Source organism: Ictalurus furcatus, chromosome 2 (assembly GCF_023375685.1).
Source record: "Ictalurus furcatus strain D&B chromosome 2, Billie_1.0, whole genome shotgun sequence".
NCBI lineage: Eukaryota > Metazoa > Chordata > Actinopteri > Siluriformes > Ictaluridae > Ictalurus > Ictalurus furcatus.
The window spans coordinates 22663137-22685587 of record NC_071256.1 but is presented as its reverse complement, the minus strand read 5'-3'; the positions used below and the strand labels follow the sequence as shown (position 1 = coordinate 22685587).

General features: G+C 38.9%; 2 protein-coding genes, 1 long non-coding RNA gene and 1 other non-coding gene across 6 annotated transcripts in view; 2 read left to right on the top strand and 2 right to left on the bottom strand.

Moving 5' to 3' along the window:
- Positions 1-5092, top strand: part of tex2 (testis expressed 2) — a 35051-nt gene extending 29959 nt beyond the window's left edge. For both annotated transcript variants that reach the window (XM_053653491.1, XM_053653499.1), the window contains one exon: positions 2018-5092. In XM_053653491.1, the coding sequence (XP_053509466.1) occupies positions 2018-2173 (156 nt within the window). In that variant the 3' untranslated portion in view covers positions 2174-5092. The remainder of the gene's footprint in view (positions 1-2017) is intronic.
- Positions 5093-5167: 75 nt separating this feature from the next.
- LOC128604577 (small nucleolar RNA SNORA50) lies at positions 5168-5303 on the bottom strand. The gene has a single exon (XR_008385201.1). It is a non-coding gene; the product is annotated as a small nucleolar RNA SNORA50 (small nucleolar RNA).
- Positions 5304-5339: 36 nt separating this feature from the next.
- LOC128625334 (uncharacterized) lies at positions 5340-7852 on the bottom strand. 2 transcript variants are annotated; one of them, XR_008388909.1, is made up of 5 exons: positions 7605-7852; positions 6026-6117; positions 5771-5848; positions 5501-5624; positions 5340-5407 (listed from the first exon to the last, which is right to left on the bottom strand). It is a non-coding gene; the product is annotated as an uncharacterized LOC128625334 (long non-coding RNA). The 2 variants fall into 2 exon arrangements; XR_008388908.1 differs by lacking the exon at positions 7605-7852 and having other exon boundaries at positions 6026-6306.
- The window catches only part of LOC128625304 (serine/threonine-protein kinase/endoribonuclease IRE1-like), a 31816-nt gene continuing 15701 nt past the window's right edge, over positions 6337-22451 (top strand). Inside the window, exons 1-8 of the mRNA XM_053653508.1 lie at positions 6337-6565; positions 14239-14359; positions 17263-17296; positions 17471-17543; positions 17817-17889; positions 19214-19336; positions 20473-20574; positions 22079-22340. Of these exons, the coding sequence (XP_053509483.1) occupies positions 6491-6565; positions 14239-14359; positions 17263-17296; positions 17471-17543; positions 17817-17889; positions 19214-19336; positions 20473-20574; positions 22079-22340 (863 nt within the window). The 5' untranslated portion in view covers positions 6337-6490. The remainder of the gene's footprint in view (positions 6566-14238; positions 14360-17262; positions 17297-17470; positions 17544-17816; positions 17890-19213; positions 19337-20472; positions 20575-22078; positions 22341-22451) is intronic.

Here is a 22451-nt window from a genome sequence, read left to right as displayed (position 1 = left end):
ACCATTTAAGTATCAATTTATAAAAGTATTTCAGAAGAAAAATCTCCCAGTCTTTCCTTTTGGGGCTACAAAATGTATCATGTTATTACATTTAAAACTCATCAACAGGTTGAAGTAGATACTGAAAATATTCTAGGTGCCTTTAAATGATGTTGACATTGATGAAAGCATGGTGTGGTCAAGCAGCAACAGGCTGGACAAAGACAATATGGTCAACACTGACACTTTCAGTTGCTCTAGTCTGCATTAACCATCAGATAATAACACCTGGAGAGGTTTGGACATACCCCTCTTATTATCATATAAGAAGTAATGAAAATAGGAAATGTTGCATGTATTCCAGACTAAATATGTGCTGGAACTGATCAAATACAATTAAGTGAAGATGAAAAGTAAAAAGTAAAGTAAAAGATACCTTGAAGAGCAAAATAAAGTTAAGTTAAATGTCTTTTTATAGACTGTTTGACATTTTAAGACTTAATTAAAAGCATTTTATTTATTTATTTTTATTTACCTTGTCATCATTGTATGTATTTAGTAATATTGTTTACCCTATTAATAACTTTTGGGGGGATTCCATAAATAAGCTGAGAAGAGTATTCAGGTTGTTTGTAAGCTACTGAAAAACAACAAAGGAAAAAATAAGAAAATATTTTTTTCCAAGAAGAATTCACTTACCACTTACATTTGCTTGGATTATCAGCCTATTATTTCCAGGCTTAATCTGTGATCCATAAGACCAGCCTTAAGTGTGTAATTGTGCAATAAAGTAGGCTGTTTTCTAGCCTATATGTTGTCTAGCTCAGACACCTGCAGTAAGTTACCCATCTGAATAGAAAAATGCACACTTTTTTACGCTTGTTCTGTTGGTGGAGTTTGTTTAAAAAGTAATCTTACCAAGCTACTTCAAGTGTTATCTAAGGTCATAATGTCAATTAATTGTTATGAAATTTAGCTAGTGTTAGCTGACTTGGTTTATGCCATCGCTTTGTTTAATCACATTGGTTTACTAGTTATAATATCAGTACAATAAGCTAGCTTAAACAAAGTGAGGAGCATACTGGAAAACTCACCACTGAGGGTCCGTTAGAACAGGACATGGCTTTGCTACAGAAATGTCAAGAGCTTTATGTGCATGTTGGAAAGTATGTATGCATTCGTGAGGCTCAACTGTCCATGTCTAAGACTCTCAATCACCTCATAAACCACACCCTTTTACTTAACAAAAAACTCCTATAAAATGCATTTATTGTAAGGAGTATATTATGGTAGATAACAGGGCCAACTGAATAAGTAAAGAAGACAGAACACTATTCCTAAAATATTTTAGAGATGTCACTTAAAAACTCCGGGTACTCCGGTTTCCTCCCCCAGTCCAAAGACATGCAAGGTAGGCTGATTGGCATGTCTAAAGTGCCCGTAGTGTATGAATGGGTGTGTGAGTATGTTTGTGATTGTGCCCTGCGATGGACTGGCACCCTGTCTAGGGTGTACCCCGCCTTGTGCCCGATGTTCCCTGGGATAGGCTCCAGGTTCCCCCGCGACCCTGAAGAAGGAGTAAGCGGTAGAAGATGGATGGATGGATGGATGGATGGATGGATGGATGGATGTCACTTAAAAAATAAGTTTAGGTCCTTTCCTATTGACTAACATGGTAATAGACGGGGTTAAAATCTGCACTGCTGCCAGCCACTAGAGGGCCTCAGAGACATTTTGGCTTTACTTTTGAATCCCTGGTACAGCCACATATATATATATATATATATATATATTGTGTGTGTGTGTCATTGGTCTACACTGAATTAGATTTTCTCTAGACACAAACTTGAGTTGTTCCTTGTATATATTAAACATATAATAACATTTCAATTTTCTTTGTTTGTATTCATTTCAATAGTGCAAAAACAATTCCACTGTAGATTTATATGCTGTTCATTCAGCAACATGGAACTCACTGAATGTCTTACAATGTTACTTTCCCATCTGAGCATATCTTCTCTTCTGTTACCCATCACAGAAAATATTTGTCATGCCAAATATGGACGACGTGTGGTTACCCATCATGCACTCAGCCATGGACACACGGTCCAGCATGAACTTAGCTACTGTGACAACCGATGCCTTGAAAGATGTGGCTCCCTTGGACCTTGAACAAACTGCGGATGACTTTTGAAAGCTGATAAAAGTCTCGTTTGAGACTTTGGGGAGTCAACCAAGGGCACTTGTCATATTATGTTCTTAAATGAAGATTAGTTGGAAACATGAGTGTGTCTAAATGCATAGTAGTAGACCAATGCATTTGTATTAGACCTTGAACTGAGTTAAATTCTGCTGAATAATGCTTTACATGCAGAGGCAGTTCTGGCAGTGTTAACCTTGGATTAAAATCAGCTATGGCTACGGCAAACATCTGGGTTGGAGACCTCTTATACATTTACAGACCACTTTATTAGAAACACCTGCTCATTCTTGCAACTATTCAATCAGCCAATCATGTGGCAGCAGCAGTGAATAAAATCATGCACATACAGATCAAACGCTTCAGTTGTTCACATCAAACATCATACTGGGAAAAATGTGATCTCGGTGACTTTGAACATGGCATGGTTGTTGGTGCCAGATAGGCTAGTTTAAGTGTTTCAGAAATTGCAGATCTCCTGGGATTTTCACACACAACAGTCTCTTAAGGTTACACAAAATGTTGAGGGGGAAAAAAAACAAAGTGAGCTGCATTTCTGTGGGCAGAAACACCTTGTTGTTGAGAGAGGTCAGAGAAGAATGGCCAGACAGGTTTGAGCTGGCAGGAAGACTACTGTAAGGAGAGGAAGAATACTCAAATTACCACACTGTACAACCATGGTGAGCAGAAAGGTATCTCAGAACTCACAACAACTCAAACCTTAAGGTAGATGGGTACAACAACAGAAGAGCACATTGGGCTCTACTCGTCAGCCAAGAAGTGAAATTCTTCACCTTTATCTGGATGATTTTTTTTTTTTTTGGTTGTGCTGCCGTCACGTGATTGGTTGATTTGATAATTGTATGAATGTGCAGGTGTTCCTAATCAAGTGTCTGATGAGAGTATTTGTTTGCAGCTAAAAGCTACTTTTGTGTGATAGGTACTATACTACTGAAGGTAACTGGTGTGTTAGAAGCTTTTTATCTCATTCCTTTGCAAGCCAGTGTGGAAGGCCAACTGAAAGAATCCCATGCCACTCCTTTCAAATCCTGTCCCTGCTAGTGGCTTTTGATAGGATATTTTAAAATGGTCCTAATTGAGTGTGTGCCACTTTCAGCATTCTTTCAATAATGTAAACTAGTGAAAGTATGTTTGTGGAATTTTGTGTATGCCATGATTATCAATTGCTTTGTGCAAATGTGCTTTCTCAAGGATAACCAATACCATACAGACGCCAACCTTCACAACGCTCTTTGCTGCCTGAGTCATCTGTGTCTATACAATTATGCAAGTAGATCAATTTCACTGTGTTGAAGGACACCAGCTAATACCCCATCTGCCCCAGAAGTGGCACTAAATCAAGCTGGCTAATCAAGTACATACAAACAAGGCGCTCTCTGTAGACTTTGACTTCTTAACCATAACTTTTCTGGAACTGTCTTTACCATGGACTTATATGCCATTGTGAACTATGGAGAAGCCATCTGAATGTATAAGTCATTGCCTGATCATATCAATTTATGGGGTTTGTTATGATGATGTGATTATTTTGTTGATGTGATTTCAAGATTTACAAAGATTCTAAAATTTGTTTTTAATGTTGTGTCAGTTTGTGTTGACTAAAACTGCGTTGTTTCATACTATTAGTTGTAACTATTCTTTAAAGATTTGATTGAACATGTAGACCAGGGCTGTTCAATCTTAACTGCAAAAGGCTGGTATGACTGCAGGTTTCCATTCCAACCAAGCATAAGTTACGCTTCTTGTTTCATTTGTTTAAGCTGCTGATCTCCAATCAGTGAATAGGTGTGGCTCCTATTTGGGTGGACTGAAAGTCTGCAGCCACATTTGCAGATATGACTGAAGGACAGACCAAGGATTTTCAACTTTAGTCCTGAACACCCACTGTAATGCAAGATTTAACTCCTTCAAACACTCTTGATCAAGCTCACAAGCTCATCTAACCTACCATTATAATACGGTAACTTTTTAGCAGCAAAAATCTGAAACTTCAGTGCAATGAACTTCCTGGACTGGATTTGAAAATTCCTGATGTCCACCACTGCAAGACCCACTGACTACGTTTACATGCACACCAAATTCCGTTTAAGGTCTATGTTCAGGTTGCAGCCATATTCCGAATATGACATTTATATGCGCACAGGCATTGGAATATTCCTGTATACAGGGTTGTTTTAAGTATGCCTGAGTTGCCATTCCTAAACACCTAGCCTACAGCAAATCATATGTTAGCACCCACAATTCCTTGCAGACTGAGCATGCACATACACCTCTCCTTTCAGTGTATTTTCTGAATAAGGAGTTTACATGCAAGACATTTCAGAGTAAAACAGGAATATTCCAGGGGTGGGAATCAGAATATTGTCTTAATTTGAATCAGGCAGTCGGATTGCAGCCTGTACATGACTCAATACTAATTAGAATATTACCAAATTACAATTAATATCAGAATATTGATGGGCATGTAAACATAGTTATAGAAGAAGCAGAGGTTCCTATACTGTAAATATAATTCCATAACAAAGATCTCTAGGTATTGGTTACCAGCACAGAGTATGACAGAGAAACAGATCCACGGTTACAAGAAAAATAACCCAACAGGACTGGTAATCAGTTATCTAATGATGATCACATCTGTTTCAGTTGCTTTCCTCAACACACTTCATAGTTCATTACAAAGATGTCAAAGTACTATGTCCAGTTGCGCTAACTTGAAAACACCCACCACAATACTGCTGTGCCATTGTTTGTGGAAATCAGTCCAATGTAAAATGATCTGTGTGCTTCTCTATGTCAACGGCTCAGCATACTTTTTGCACTTTGTGAAAATGATTGCCGTTTTAAGTGATTGTGTTCAGCCATACTGTGACAATGGTGATGTGTGGGGATGTATAAATGCTTTTGGTAAAATTACTTCGTGTTTTTACTTTAATACTACTTTCTCTACCATGTTTATTTTGGAGAAACAATTGTAGCTTGCATTTAAAAGAGCAACTTGGGGTGTGATGCAAAGAAGCCCCAGTTATAACAAGCCTTTAATTTTGCACTGTTGCTTGGCCTATGGAGCCATGAGGAGGGCTTCAAAGGTTCAAAGACAGTGCCACCAAACATGATAAAAGACAGAAGCCAAAGCGATTGGTCATGTAGTTTATGGTTTATTGAAGAAGCATCAGATTGATCACTTTTTGTCTACAAGTTCAGTCAACCCTACAAAGACAAAAAAAAAAAAAGTTACATTAGACACATATTAAAAGCACAACTGTACAACATTTATTTCAATCTAACAGACGTTGAACTTACTGTTAACCAGAAGTCTTCAATTAGATCAATCCAAAGAAGGCTGCAGATACATCTATATATTCTCAGCCTTTAGACCAGAACATGGTTCTTTATATAGACTTTCTTTTAAGCTTCACATCTTTTCCTGTAGTGGAAAAAAAAAATTCAATCGAATAATCAGTGAAAGATGCTTACGTTACAACCTATTTATGGTCAAATACCAACTGCTAAAATAGATTTGGAACATCTTTTTTTTTAACAAAAAAATCTATAAATAACTTAAAGGCTTACCCTATCCCGGAAGTTGAACCATGCACTGCACACTTCCCATGCAGCTTTCAACAGCACGTTTCAACTTCCAATACAAACCTACAACATAATATTAAAAAGACAAGATGGTAAGCCATACACAGTCAATAAATCACAAAACGCAAAATGTTACTAAGTATCCGCAGATTTAAAATATAATATATATATATATATATATATATATATATATATATATATATATATATATATATATATATAAATAAATATACTACTTACCCCGTCCACGTGTCCTCGCGTGCATCACGTCATTTCAGGAATATAATCTGAGTCTATGTTCGCGTTTCCAAGCACGGATTTAGAAACGCAATCTGTGCACAAAGATAAAATCATTTCTTTGATTTATAGTGGAGGAGAACCGCGCCCGCGTGTAGCTTTTTTTCCTACTCTTTTGTCTCGCACACACGATCAACAGCCTACTGAAGTTAACAGAGCGATTTCCGGTGTAAGCGGAACTTACATCCAAGGCCAGCCCGCAACGTTTGTGCGCATGCGTACTGTCTGGAAAATGTATTCGGGTTAATAGTGCCAGCTGGCGAGGAGTAAACCGAGCGGCATGGACGATAATACGTCTTTATAGTTAGCGTCGAAGTAATCTTCGGGGGAAAAATATATATAGATTTATATATTGAACCGTCGAAGTGTTGAATTAGTTCTATGTGAACTGGTTTTGCGTTGTGGAAGATGGACTGGGGTGTGTGTAGCAGGGCCCTTGTGTGGTGCATTTATATTGCGCTGTTCAATACCCTGCTGTTAGTGGTAAGTAAACTGGCGATAACAATAATATAAGCGTTAGATATTTAGTACTGTTTTCAGCGCTACATACTAGTGTACTAATGAGTATGCTCAGTATTATGCTAGTTGAACATCTGACCTGTGCACTACTTAGTAAAAGAAAGTTAGTGTGCGGTTTTGGATATAGCCGAGGCTAGTAAGCTAAGCAGTTGTGCTCTATCTGTGCGGAATTAAAAAGAACACAAACAGAAAATATATACGTTATTTTAAATGTATAGCCATAAATCCTTTTAGAAGAGTTTGTTAACTAACCACAATGAGGAGAGTGTTGGAAAGAAAGCTGGTCTCTCGTGTGTGTTAACGTTAAAAATACCTGCCATTTATTGCTAGCCTGCTAATATTAATCTCATCATTGGGAATAGCTGAAAGCCGGTTTCTTTTTAAGCTTATGATGTGAGGAAAAGATTCTTGTGAGATTGTTCGTGCTTAAGTCTCGCACATTAAGCCACATCTATACGTTAGCTGGAAAACTTGTTTAACAGCTAACGCTCGCTAGCTCCGAGAAGAAAGTGTTATGGGCAAGAGTTCAAGCGTTCACATCTCACCCGATTTCATTTCAGGGAAAGTCGTAACAAATATTCTGCTAAGCGCAAGAAATAATGAACTAATATAATAAACAACTTCACTGCTTTTCCTGGGCGGTGAACACGACAGACTTTTTATTAGTGTTTATTGTCGTTGAATAGCTTTCCAGTAATTGTCATGTCGTTAATCATGACCTTTTTAATCATCACCGATGTAAGATAATCAATTCACTTTATCAGGCATTTAAGGAATTACATCGAAAAAACACTGTTATGCTGTAAGTCGGGGGAAAACTGCTTCTCCTTGTATGATATACAGTAATAATTCTCTCTCTCTGTCTATGTTGCCATTTGCTTAGTAAGAAATGAGCACTGACAATAAGTTCTTTGCTACTTCTTGTAGACTAATGGGTTTATCTGTATTTCTGGAGTCTATGACATTATCCGTTTCTATTCGACTATTCGAGAGCATCACTTACAAGCAGGCCTGTATCCAATCCTGGTATCCACCGAAGGGTGACTAATTAAACAAAGCATTGGTGACTTTGTTCTTCTGTGGGGGCATTTATTTATTTTGCAGGCATGGTTGTGGGTCCACATATCCTCTTAGATGGAAATGTCACTGCAAATCAATACCAAGGCCTTCTGACTGGTCACCTTTACCCTATGATGAAACGTTTCTCCAGGATGACGAGTACGGAAATGATGCAAATCAGTCCCTCCAAGATCGAGCGATTTTGAGGTCGTAGAAACGACTGCAAAAATCAAGGACACTCCGCAATATTCGCAGTCGTTTGCAGTTTTTTAAAAATGACCACAGGTCTTCAGCAGGTTCAGGCCAAGCCGTGTCGTGCGACGTCACGATGTGCATTCAGCCAAAGCCCCCTTCGATTCTCGTGCATCGAACATGAGTACAGCTAAAAAGTCTCATTTACCAACAAACACCACTGTGTACGATAAGATCATGTTTGTTGATCCCACACTGGGGAAATTCCCTCGTTACAGCAACTCAGCTACACACAACAGATAAGAAAATACACATTAAATAGGAATAGAATAGAAAAATAATGATAGTAATATGTACACTATGAGCACCTCATTTTATGTACAGATGAATAAGAATACGAATATATACAGATGTGTAACACCTCGTTCATATGCAGATAAGTGACACATGGAATATTGACCGTGTAAAACAATTTCGCACAATTGCAATTTCACCAAATTCGAATCGTTTTCTGCAAAAAGAGCACGAAAAAATTTGGGGGGAAAAAGCCACAGCAAAGTCAAGCATTTTTGGCCCGCAACATTCTTTCTCTCTCTCTCTCTCTCTCTCACACTCACACACACACACACACACACACACACACACACACACAAAAAAAAAAAACTCTGTATCCTGTATGGACTGATAAATCACATGCTATGACCTTAACATACACCCCCAAAGATCTCAACCCAACAGAACTATTGGACCAATGTCTTAGATTGGGTCTTCTTGTCAAAGCATTAACTGAAAGCATTAACTGAGAGAATATCTCCTGGATCCCTCCAGAGACAAGATGTGTGAAGCATGTGTGTAGCTGTTCTGGTAGCTTGTGGTGGCCCAACATCTTACAAAGACACTTTGTAACTTGTCTGTAGTTTTAATATCAGCTGACAATGATGCACGTTTCCTGTAGTAACAAGTATAATATAGAAAACAGAAAGAACCACAAGTCAGGAGTCACAGTACAGTGAGTCAGATTAACTGATACAGTCTTACTGCTCTCAATGTACTATGTAGTGGAGTTCACATTATCTGAGATAAACATAGAAAAAGAGGACACGCTGACATACACAAACAGAGGAAGAGTGCTGACTGGTGTGTGCCTTGATGGTCCAGGCTCTCTTAGATATGGCTGTTTGGAAAAATACAATGTTATACTTAGAGACAGATATTGAGTTCATGGCATAATTTTGACCTGTCCTCTTCTTTCACTAGGAGAAGCTTGTATAGGAATCTTCAGATATTACAGTCACCATCGTTTTACTCTCACAAAACAGGAAGTGAATAGTCTAATGGTTGAAGGATAGCTGTCAGCGTCATTTATACGTATATAAATGTAGAATACAAAAAAAATCCTTTCTTAGCTTGTGAGATAGCTCAGAGTTTTGGAGTTAGCACAATGTCATGGTGGCTTCATGGGCAGATTTTGGGTTTATTCATAGACTATAAGTTTGATGTGCTTAAACTGGTAGTCAGGTGTGTTAGAGCAGGAAAATGACCAAACATTGGTGGAGCAGAACTGGGTGGACCTCATGTAGCCTGTGTATTACAAGTGGTGGAAAAACTGACCGTTCCAGGTTTCTCTGAATATGCAATGTGCTGTGTGGAACATCTCGGCACATGGCTTTGCATAAGAAATGACTTGTCCGACTCACACTCACGAGCACATGGCCGCTGCTCTGTAAACAGTCTGCCGAGGCCTCCGTGCCAAGTCTAATCGCGGGTTAACTAGTCTGTGTAGACAAAGTGTGCAGAGTATAGTAGTATTGCCACGTGAGACAGGTGCAGGTCTGCAAGCTTTTCCCTTTTTGAATATATATTTGTGATGTATCAGTTAGGTTAGAGGATATGAAACGGTTTCATTCTGCATTGACCTGTGCTTTGGGTTTTATGTGGGTTAAATTTTTTTAATTTTTTTTTTTTAGTGGCAGTGTAGTTTGCACTCATTTCCATTCCATGTGTAAAATCTGTTCAATCTGATGCCTGTTACAGCTCCAAGTCTTAGTGATTGTTATCCCAAAGTGATAGACTGATCACAGAAATGGCTAAATGTTCTTGAAACGAAATTTCACAATACTACTATTACCCGCAGTGCACATAGTTTGTTGCAAATTGTGAACAGTTTGGTCGTGTATAACTGAGCTCCTTTTGAATTTTCTCTAACTGGAGACCATAACTGATTTTAAAAACGATCTTTAATACCTGATAGTTTGTTGTTTGAGGCGATGTTTAAACTCTTGACCACTATTGAAAACATTTTTCACTTCCCATTTTGTGCACTTCTCTGTAGCTGAAGAGGAATCCAGACCTGCATTCAAAAAACGTCTATAAGCGTGGTGTACTCGGAGCAGAGTGCTGTTTCGGGATCAGTCAGGCCATTGTTCTTACTGAGACAAAAATCAAAATGAACTAAGAGGGATCCAAGCTTGGTGTAGTCTTAATTATTGGGGCAGGGCTTGCTAATTACAAGCTCCATGAAGCATCCAGTACCCAAGCATTGTGCTAAATTAGTGGGTGTTTGCGCCATGTCAAGAGAGCCTGTTTCAGTACAACATAAAGATCTGCCAAAAATGTTCCATGCTATCCAGTGTGTACAGTATTACGCAATGAGGTTACGCAAAGTCTACCCCAGCATTTTAAAAACACTTTTGACAGTGTGGGTATCATCAGAGTCAGGCCCTAGGCATCAGTTCAACTTGCACCGAGCTGAACACAGACATTTGCAGTCTGCTGATGTCAGTGAGAGCTGTGGGACTTGCAGGTGCTTCTCTGTTCTTCAGAAAGTGAGAATTCATCTTTTTCAGTAGCGAAGGAGTGAATAAATTATGTTCTCTCTGCAAAGTGTCTTTGGGGCTGTGTGAGGCAAGTGGAGTGGGAAATGTTGCAGGTGTGTGTGTGTGTTGTGTGTTGTGTGTTGTTCGCGCAGCCATAACACCAAATCCAGAGAAGTGGAACAAAACATATTTTCTTCTTTCACCAGCTACACAAATGTCCACGTGAATAAGTATACTGTTTTGCATGTCTTTGTACGTTTATATATTTATACTGCGGCGTTGTTGAATTCTCAAATCTGATTGGTCATAGGTTCTCTTGGAAGACAAATAACAGGTTTGTATTAATGCACTCTTTGTAATGTTATGGAACTTGTATGGTGGATGCTCCACATACGCTGATTTAAAAATGTGTGTTGAAATGGTGAAGTTTTCTGGGAAGAGAGTTTATTTAGCACTTTTGGAAAGAGTCTCCAGTGTCCGTGCTTTGTACCAGTTTGAGGTAACGCTGTGTAAGTTTTCTGTCACAGGAATGTCTTCAGGGCTACGTGCTTTGTAGTGTTTTGGTAGCATGACAAGCAGCATTTTTGTCGTCTTAACTTCAAGAGAGAAAAAAGAGAGCCTGGTGAAGTGGTGATTGTTTATAGCTGTTAGTGTAATTGATAACTGGAAGTAGCTTGTTTTTGCAGATGTTCCACAGCATTAACTGTAATCTGAAGTATAATTTGTCATTTTTTTAAAATAAATAAAAACTGTTAGCATTGACAAATTACTGTGGGATTAGAGGAATAAAACACTTGGGAGCAAAGAATGAAAAATGATCAACTTCAGGGCATCACGCCACCCTGTCACTAATTATTTTCCATAACAGCATGCCCCGTAGTTTTTTATTAGCAGTCAACAGATTGATTGCTTTTGCCAATTAATCAGCACTGATAACTGATTGCTGGAACTATCAGTTATCTGCAAAAATCCACACGTAGTTTTTCCTAGTTGCGTCTGTTGCGGGAGCGGCTGAGAAGGGTTCGCTGTCATTATACAGAACGAGAGTGGCCTCTCGAGTGGAAAAAATAATCACTTGAAAATTTTTGTTGTGTTATTTGAAATGTTTTTTTTTTAAATTCAGTTAATCTTTTATTTACTTTAAAATTCATTAATAGTTATATATACACACACACTGATACTGAGCCAGAAAGACGGTTGTTGGTTGTTTGTTCCGGGTTCAAAGAGGAATTTGGGCCTTTGAATCATACTTTTGTTTCCTTGCCTTTTTTTTGTTTTGTTTTTTCTGTTTTGTTAATAATACCAGACGGGACCAGAAGCTCTTTGGCTTCTCTTACATTCACACAGGAATGCTGCTATTGCCTTGTATGCCACATAATTTTTGGTATATCTGTATTGCATTAGAGAACTGCTAGTATTTTCATGTGATGTGTTACAAATGGGACCATTATGTTATCTTCTTTATGTTCATCTTAGTACTTTCTTTTTCATGCTACACAAAAATATGTACTCCTCCTGACTAGTCCCCAGTTGATTTATGCTGTTGGTGGGTTTTTGTTGAAATGTTCCTTAAGGGATGTTTGCTTCCCATTCATCCACTCCTCTGCTTCACATGTTTAAGACTGTAAGTCTGAAAGTCGTTGCAGGTGGATATTAGGAAGCAAAGACTGGCGAACTGGGAACATTCTGCAATTCTGCCACTCCACCCTTCTGCTTTGTGCCAAAACCACAGAATGAATCAGGCGTATTGGTTAACACAGGCTTTTTATATGTACGCAACTCACTTTGTCTGGCCCAAACCTGGCCTGATAAGAGCTGCCTGATACACTTACTACAGGCTATGTTTTTCCTTTCTTACTTATCTTACTCTTGGGTTCATGTCTGTTATTTTACTTTGTTTCCCTTCCTGTACTTGGTTGGTTAAAGGCTGAATGAAAAAACACTTTATTCAGTATGTTTTTTATGTTGTTGTTTTTTTTTTTCTTTTGTCTTTCTTCATCCAGTCATCAGTTTCTCACAGATGCTTCTTTTATCTACCAGATGTCCAGATATGCCAAATGTACTCCCTCATGTCCAACTGACCATGTCCAGTTTTCCCCATGAGGGCCAGTTAGAGAAAACTTGGAAGGATTGACATCCACATGGGCCTGAAAGCTACTCAGCCCACACAGCACATGGGCAACAAAAGCTCAAACTGATTTCATCTTTCTTATTTTTTATTTTAGTCCTCTAACCAGAACTATTGCTTCATTGTTGTTAGCAGCCAGTGCATTCCACCCAGCCTGTTCCATGAAGGCACCACAGTATGGGCTTAGTGCAGGGCTAAAACTCTCCATCAGTCTAGTTTATTTTATGCGAATAATTCCCTGTGTCATTTTGAATAGCTCTTCCATAGAGAAGAGCTTGCTGTGTTATTCAATAGAGGTCGAAAGCCCTCCACATGCCATATGTCATTGAATATCTTAAGCATTGTATAATGCAGAGATATGTTACAGTTTTAGTCAAGGACATTCTGGATGTCTTTACTAATAATTACTACTAATTATACTTAATTATGACCCATTTTCTGTAGGTCATTTCATTAAGTTTCTTTCATCCATCTATCCATTTTCTGTACCGCTTATCCTACACAGGGTCGTGCGGCGCCTGGAGCCTATCCAAGTGAACTGGGGTCACAAGGCGGGGAACACCCTGTCAACCCATCACAGGGCGCAATCACACAGACTCTCACACACTACGGACAATTTAGAAATGCCAATCAGCCTACAACACATGTCTTTAGACTGGAGGAGGAAACCGGAGTACCCAGAGGAAACCTCTGAAGCACGGGCTCTGCGCACACAGGGCGGAGGTGGGAATCGAATCCCCAACCCCGGAGGTGCAAGACAAATGTGCTAACCTCTAAGCCATGTGCCACTGTTTCACGCCCTGCTAGTCTCAGTATTCTGCATGGCTCCATCTGACAATTAAAATGATTTGTAGATAAATATGTTGTGGCCTAGGACAACCCTTCACATGATGAAATATAGATATTTCTACTCCTGCTTCCGAAAACTACACTTACTGAAAGATGTTTTTCTTTTACATACATTTCAATCACATTTAAATTTATAGTATTTTAAAATCAGGTTACCCCTGAAAGTAATATACAGAGAAAATCACATTTAAAGATTCCTTTGTGACCATGGTGCAGGAGCGTCATGGACGGTTTGACAGCCAGCATGTCAGTTTTGCTATGGCACATAGCTGTCAAACAACCTGGTCCAAGCACTATTAGACATCTTTAGGCAGAGTGACTGGTTCTTTACCACTTTTGTCTGGTTCCTTTCCCAACATGACCTTTGTGGCAAGATTACAAGCAAAATAAAATAATTTCCCCATTGTTCTCTTGAAATATATTGTTTATGGTTTCTGAAAGTTGAGGGAAAACCCAATTTTGGTTCAAACCAGATTTTTTTTTCTTCTTTTTTTATTGATTTGCCAGAATTCAACCAAAGCGGCACCCGATAGGTTGCCACAGATGCATTTAAGTAATGATTGCATATTTTTTTTATCCTCTCTATTCTGCAGGGACATTGCAGTCGCAGCAGCGTCTCCCTGCCTGAGAGTTTACTCTTTGTTTCCACTCTGGATGGAAACCTGCACGCCGTCAGCAAACGCTCTGGCTCTATTAAATGGACGCTTAAGGAAGGTAAGCACGCTCTGACCAATTAGAATTGATGCCTTTTAACTTTTCTTGCCTTCTGTTTTAATAATATGCAAAAAAGAACTTGCATTACATAGAGCACACTAGTAGGGAGTTGCATAAGGAAGAGGGTATACCAGAAAGCAGAAGTTTCAGTTGGATCAATGTAGCAAGAACAATGTATTTGGGGTGATTCTTTGGCAATTTGCACTGTGAATTTTTTTTCAAAGTATGAACAGTTATATTTTGTGAACTAGATAGCTTCCTAACTGCCTAGGGTGCAAAATCACCCTGCAGAATGATTACTCAAATATGAGGGAGAACCCAATTACATTTCTTGTTTTAATCTACTAGTTTTGGTCTTCCAGTGTTTATTGACACCCATATGTACTTATTAATTTATCTAGTAGGTATTATTCGTCACTGTTAACCAGTCTCAGTAGTGTGTACTGGCCTGCTTTATGCAACACATTGAAGTTTGTTCGAGAAATGTAAGGTGGACTCTGAATGCCGAGGGTTCCAGGAAAAATGGACAACGCATAGTTCTAGCAAGTGGCTGTTCCCAGAAAATGTAATGGTTGAAGCCACTATGAAACCAATCAAGCTGATTGTATATCTAAAAAAAAAAAGCAGTCTGTTTTTACCCCTAGTTATGAGAATGTTGTTGTTGTGAAGGCTTTATATAGATTATATTAAAGATTAAAGTAATTTGTTTGTACTCTATTTATTGGTATAAAGTTACAGCATTAGGAAAATTATTTTTAAAAAATCTGAATTGACTAATGTAGTCATATGAATAAAACACTCACTAATACCAATTTTAATAAAACTTACAAAATTAATAATTTGGCATTATTATGGCGAATGGTTCGATTTATTGGAGCGGTCCGTTTATTGTGAGCTTTTAATTAGTGCACCCCCTACTCCAAAATGAGTTCCCACCCTTGGCCTGGATTGATTATTTTATTAGCCGACAAATTAGTTTGTCGGCTTTTGTATGTTAAACTCAATTCTGTCATAAAACTCTATTTAAACATAGCAGTGAAAAACACTGGCACATAGTACCATGTGTCTAGTTGTTAAATGTGTACCAGGAACTATCAAGCAAAATAATTTAAACTAATAGTTTAAGCTGCAGTCTTCCTTCTTCTCATTCCCACACATTTCTGGACACTTTTATTTACTGCACTTTTAATCGTCTTCCCCTGATTAGTTTAACTCTTGTTTGACTATTCAATTTTGCTGTTGCCCTGCCATTGCTTCCATGAGTTACATCAATAACTCTGCTGTCATCTCCTTCTTCGTTAAGATTGTGCTTTTCCTCCCCGTCATTTATAGCCTACCATTGTATCGACTGTTGCTGACTGCCATGGAGGACTCAGGACAGCAAAAACAAACAAACAAAAATTCCAGAGTAGAAGAATCCTTTATATGTCACATTACAGCACAGTGAAATTCTTTTCTTTGCATATCCCAGCTTGTTAGGAAGCTGCGGTCAGCCGTGATACAGCACCCCTGGAGCAGAGGGGCTTAAGGGCCTTGCTCAAGGGCCCAACAGTGGCAGCTTGGCAGTGCTAGGGCTTGAACCCCTAACCTTCTGATCAGTAACCCTCAGCCTTAATGGTTGAGCCACCACTGCCCCTTGTATCTGTTTTAGGGATCGCTATTAGGATGTAAAGAAGAAACGATTCATGACTTTATTCCATTTCCTCAAGTTGGTCTTTGGTCTCCATCTTAACCGAATGGCAGAAGCCGATAGAAATGCTGCGATTCCGAAATACAGTTGCTTATCGTTCACATATTAAGTATGCATTTTATCTGTTGGCCTGTCTGGGTTAAAAATTCATGAGTGGGCACTTTCATCTAAGAGCAGCAGTTTTTAGTGCATTAATTGCAGCAGTGAATTTCCCCAGGGCTCGTTGCTGCAGCACCACCATCATGTATGTTCACGTTCTCCATCGCACTTGTTCACTGGTAGTTATTAACCCAGCCAGTAGGACACGGACAGCACGCTGCCGTCAAGGTCACACAGTGGACGGTTGTCATGCCCACCGCCTTTTACTTTTTACTCTGCCCAACGGGTTAGCATGTGGTAATCCTTTTCAGTAATGTTGTGTGGCATATATGGTGTTTTAGACACTTGCATTGCAAGTAACCAGATGCACTGGCTTAGCAGGTCTCACCTGCTGGCTAAAGAAGCAGAAGATGTAATAATGCTGGAATCCACAGGCTTTCAGGGAGGACATGATCGTGGGCAGGCCTTAAAATCAGGGACCATCCTTATGTGTTTGCATTATTACCAGCCAGTGTTTGTGCAGTAGCAGCAGTGAGTACACGTGTCGTGAGCCTGTGTACCCTTCCTATTATATTCACCCAGTTAGCTATGCTGGTTTGATGTGTGTGTTGTATATTTTATGTGATTACTGTCTGGTCACATTTCCATGTACGTTTAATTTCCAAAGTCATACTGTTATTAGCATTCAAAAATGTTCTCCCTCTCTGTGTATCTGCCTGCGCCTCCCACACCCCCCCCCCCCCCCCCCCCCCCCCCGCGCTTATGATCTCTCTCTAACCCACGCTTCAGTTATAAAGCTTCCAAATATTTAAGCTGTGGTGCTTCAATGTAAAGCGCATAGTAAGGAGTGCAAATATTCGCGGTCAGCTAAGATCAGCAGGAATGCCGAACAGCTAATGGACTAATTCTCCCAGACATATGGGTGTAACTTCAGGACGATAACAAAGTGTCAGTGTCTGAACTCAGCAGAGTAAAGTGTTCAGTACCTTCACTGTCTATTGTCCTTTACTCCCCAGATTGTTTATCTTTACGTAGCTGCTTGCTGACTTGAATACTACCATGATTATACAATTTGCACATAACTGAAATGCAGTTATGTTCTTTTCCTATGCAGATCCTGTTCTTCAGGTCCCAACCCATGTGGCTGAGTAAGTACTCTTCTGCTCTCAATGTATGTTTGTGTTCAAGAAAGAATACAGGAACTACTCTGTTGAAGGAAGTCGCTGATTTAGCATGATTCTTCCTGTATGCAATATCATGTACAATCATTTCCGCACATAAAAAAAAAAAAAAAGAATCTGTCTTTTTTTTTTTCTTTGCAGACCTGCGTTTCTGCCTGACCCTAATGATGGAAGCCTGTACTCGCTAGGTGGGAAGAACAATGAGGGACTGACGGTGAGTGAGCAAGTGAGAGAAATGACACTTCCTTTTTCTGAGGAAAGCTCCAATCTATAGTGGAAAAATGTTACTTTAAGAGTAGTTCTGGTTTTCTTATGTAGTTTCACAAGCTGAAATTAAACTGTAATGTGGGGCTTTTGGGCAGGCCTCAAAAACCATGTGTCACTGGGCATTCACGGGAAATGACATTTTGCACGAATATAAGATTGAGCTGTTTGAGACCTAATCAATGATAATAATAATAATAAAAAAAAATTCTTGTCATTACAGAAACTGCCCTTCACCATTCCTGAGCTGGTCCAGGCTTCCCCTTGCCGCAGTTCTGATGGAATCCTTTATATGGGTGAGATTAACATGTTTGCAAATGACTGCACTAGTCTATCAGTTTGTTTAGAAAAAATCCCTTGTGGTTAAGGTGAAAAATGGCCACCAGCACACTATTGTGAAGAGAGCAAATCCATATGGCCAGGCGGACTTGAAAAGCAGTTAACATGAACATTCCTGTCAGTTATAGCCCTGGGCTATCATTATTTACCACCTGAGATATAGGGTACATGCAAAGGTAATGTGCATGTGGTCAGAGAATTAGCATTTCAGTTTTTTGCTTGTGGTAGTGGGTTTTCCCCCAGATATAAACACAGCATTTGGGTTTATCCCTCTTTGACCATGTACCGCTCCCTTTTCTTCCACTGCTGTCCCCAACATTTGCTTCTCTGTCTTTTTATTTGATTATCCTATACCGCTGACGTACTGTGTCAGAAAGGTTGATTAAATAAATCTCAACAGCTTCAGACATTTTCTATCATTCCATGCACAACCTGCCGTTAGAATAAACAGACATTATTCATAGTAGCAGGATGGGCTGGTTCTAAACTGTATTAACTGTTCAACATAATCTCTTGGTTCAACATGGGCAGGACAAATTACTTCCCACCCCTCATTGTGCTTGTCTGTAAGAAGGATCTAATCCACAATATATATATATAGTGGCTGTTGTAGGGATATACCATCTTGTATACCATTAACTACCCAGAGAGAATGTAAGCATAATTTTCAGCAGATTAAGCCACCACCCAACAAACACTATGGATCCTCAAATAGTTAATGATAATGGGGTTTAGTTCAACCCCAGGAAGTCTACTTGGTTCACTCATCAGTATCCTTTTTGATGTATACACGTTGTTTGTCTGTATTACCTCATTTGTTTCTTTTCACATCTGAGAAAATTTTACTTTGTTCAAAATTATTTTGGTGTTAACACACAGGGATGAATTATGTCCAGATGAGAGTGGATAATGTCCTTAGGAAAAGTGCACAGTCTTTAACAAAGACAAATATGGGCGCATATCTTGAGGTAATGTTGTATGAGACATTTTCTGCATTTAAATTTCCTTTTAATGCCTTTTAACTATACTAAGAGCAGCTGTGAACCGCAGTCAAAATAGAAAATTTCTTCGAAGAGGGAAGTAGTGCGCATGTGTCCGTGGCATCTTAGGCCGTTTTCATAAGATGTCTGACCACGTCATTGGAGTTGACTGCTATTTTGCTACCTACTGCTCCGTGAGAAGTCTAAAATGTTTGTAAATGAGTAATTTGTAGCTGGTGCTGTGGCACAACCTGCACATCTTGTCCTCACATGTGCACTCTGCATGTTTCTGTTCTTCCAGGTAAGAAACAGGACGTGTGGTATGTGGTAGATCTGCTGACAGGAGAAAAGCAGCAAACTCTCACCTCCTCTTTTGCTGAGACACTGTGCGCGTCTTCGTCGCTGCTTTACTTAGGTCGCACAGGTGAGACCAGGGTCATGTCTTGTCATGGAAAAATTTCATTTCAATTCAGGTTTATTTTACAATAGACATTGTGACAGCAGCTTTAAAGAATGTAGATACAAATACTTAGAGAGCCAGAGGCAAGGATTTTGAGGCTACATGAGGAAGAAACCTTGATAGCCATCCATCCTCTTCCGGGTGTCAACAGATCGTGGGATTATAAATCATTACAGTTGAAGAGCAAAGGCAAACAGTACCATGTTAAATCAATGTTCAGTATGAACATATTATTAATAGGAGACCTGGGATGAGCAAAGGACAGTCTTAATGATTACAGCAGCAGTTCTTGCATACATCAGCTGAGATTATCTGCTCAAGCAAGGTTGGGTCTGTTTCAGGGCAGTTAACATCTTTACCTTTTGTGCACCTGTTGTATACAGTCAGAGTGCCAGACTGTAGCATGAGACCTTAATAAACGGCACATAAAACAAGAAGTATAAACATAATAATGGACACAAGGCAAAAACATGCATGACTATAAGACTGTAGGACACATGAACACGACAGCAATGAACAGTTAGGTGCTGAAAAACTGGAATGTCTTATAGGAGTAAGACAGAACAGTGAGTAATCAGTGGGACATGTGATATGGTCATGTGACATGCTGGGGCTTGTGGGTAATGTAGTTCATTGTGGATTTCAACATAACCAGGACACACAGCTGCTTCATTGAAAAATGTAAGTGTGCAAGTGGTCTTAGTTTTAAAATGAGGAAAACCATCTTGTTCCTCTGCTGGTAATTTATACAAATCGCTGTTGTATCTTGTTACTGGTTTACATCTTGCTTAATATTAGCGGGAATATCTTATTAAGACAAAATTAGTTCTTAAAATAAGACTACTTTTCTAATGCAAAACATGCTTGATAAGTTTGGTTTTCTTTTTACACAAAAAATAAGACTCCTTCTGCCTAGAAACAAGGCTTTTTTATTTTATTTTCTTGAAATTCCTTTATTGGAGTCTAAAAATTATGCTATCTGTTCTTCTCTCAGGAAGTTTTTAATAGAGCCAGCTTCCTCTGATGTTATGTATAGTGTTCCTAGCAGTGATTATATTGTGGCCTTTTTTCCTCTTTTTAATTTTAATTTTAATTTTCAGAGTACACTATCACCATGTACGACACCAAGAGTCGAGAACTGCGGTGGAATGCCACGTACTCTGATTATGCATCCACACTTCCAGATGATGACACCAAATACAGTGAGCCACTTATTTTCGCATTCTGTTAACTTTTCGGTCGGTATGTATAGTATGATTTTGGATTCTTCTAATTAGCATAAATGGTTCCATGAAGAATATCATGTATTGCACAATAAATGTTTTTCTTTACATATTCTGGTGTGATAACCCTGGTGGATGGGGTGGGGGATAAGGACACAGGAGACAGGGGAAGTAGAGAGAGCAGAGCTGGTCCTCCTTTTTATTAATGGGTGCTTTTCAGAGTACACACTACACAATGAAACCAAATTAATCACAGGGTCCTGCTGTTCAATTTCAGCTCAGCTCAAGTCTGGGCAGGTACAGTCAGCTTGGTCTCTCTGACATCTGGCAGCCTACAGAGGAGGGAATAAAGCACATAAATAAGCTGCCGTGGACATTCATTCATTACCTGCTCTTTCTCCGTGACTCCATCACTGTTTCATCTGTTTACAATATTGAAAAATAATAATAATTTATATATATTTAAATTTTATTTATTATCCGAACATAATATGCTGTGTATACAAATGGTGTACAAAAATATTTGAACACACCTGTGACAACATGCTTAGTTTTGCCCATTCTGCAAGAGTGGACTTATAATAAAATTGTAAGTTATTTACCGTACAAGTGAAAGCTCCAATATGCTGCCCAGATTCAGGTTCTGTTTTCCTAACTAGGTTAAAATGTGGTACCTGCCTCTATGTAATAGCATAGTGTGAGCTTGTTAACTAATGCAGTAATACAGGTTAAGGGGAACAATGTAATTCAATCAGTATTAATTCCCAGGCAGAGGAGGAGTTTATGTATCCATATGCATCTTTTAAAACAAAATTGTTGGCCAATATTTGAGCAATGAGCTGTGGTTTCCTTTCCTAACATCACACACAAGATATTTAAGTAATTTATTTTAGCGTTTGGGAATTTTTTTTTTTTTTTCTTGATAATTTTGAATGCCAGGTGACTGCGGAATAAGCAGGCTTTTTTAACAGCTTTGGTCACCACTTTATTTAGTTAAATTTCATTGATATTTACATGCGTGTTAAAAAAATAAATAAAAAAGATAATTGGCCATCTTTTTTGCTAATTTATCTGCCTAATTCTGTGGAAAAGTATGGCCATTACCACAGATCTGTATTTCTGACCTAGCCAGTCAGCAAAAATATCTGCTCTGTTCCTCAATTACTGGTTTATTAAATTCAAGCTCTCGATTTCTTGTAGGACAGAAATGTGATATTGATACTGTACATGCTTGCACATAAAAACAACTTTTATAGTCTCTTGTCTGTCTTCATAGTGGGCCATGTCTGTGAGTGATATTAACATAGAACAGAAAGTGCTGACAAAATGCATTAAGCAGTGGTGATTTTAAAAAAGTAAATTCTACTTTATACATAATTGTCATTCTGAAGAATTGGCAAATCTTGTAATATTGCTCTAGCATAATATAGTAAGATACCATAAGTTATTCATTTCTAACCTCTTTTTTTTTTTTAATCAACAGAGATGGCCCACTTTGTTTCAAATGGCGATGGCCTGGTGGTGACCGTAGACAGTGAGACGGGCGCGGTGGAGTGGGTGCAGAACTATGACTCTCCCGTGGTGGCTGTATACATGTGGCAGCGTGAGGGACTGCGCAAGGTTCCACACACCAACGTGGCCGTGGAGACACTGCGCTACCTTACTTTCACCTCAGGCCAGGTTGGACGTATCACACAATGGAAGTATCCTTTCCCTCAAGAGAGGAAGCTCGAGGACAAACTCATGTAAGCAGTTTCAGACATTCATTTTGCCATCCTCTTGAAATGATTTGAAGCTTGATTCCATTTGAAGTTTCTTTTTTCCTCGTTCCTTATTGATTTGCATTTAAAGGGCAT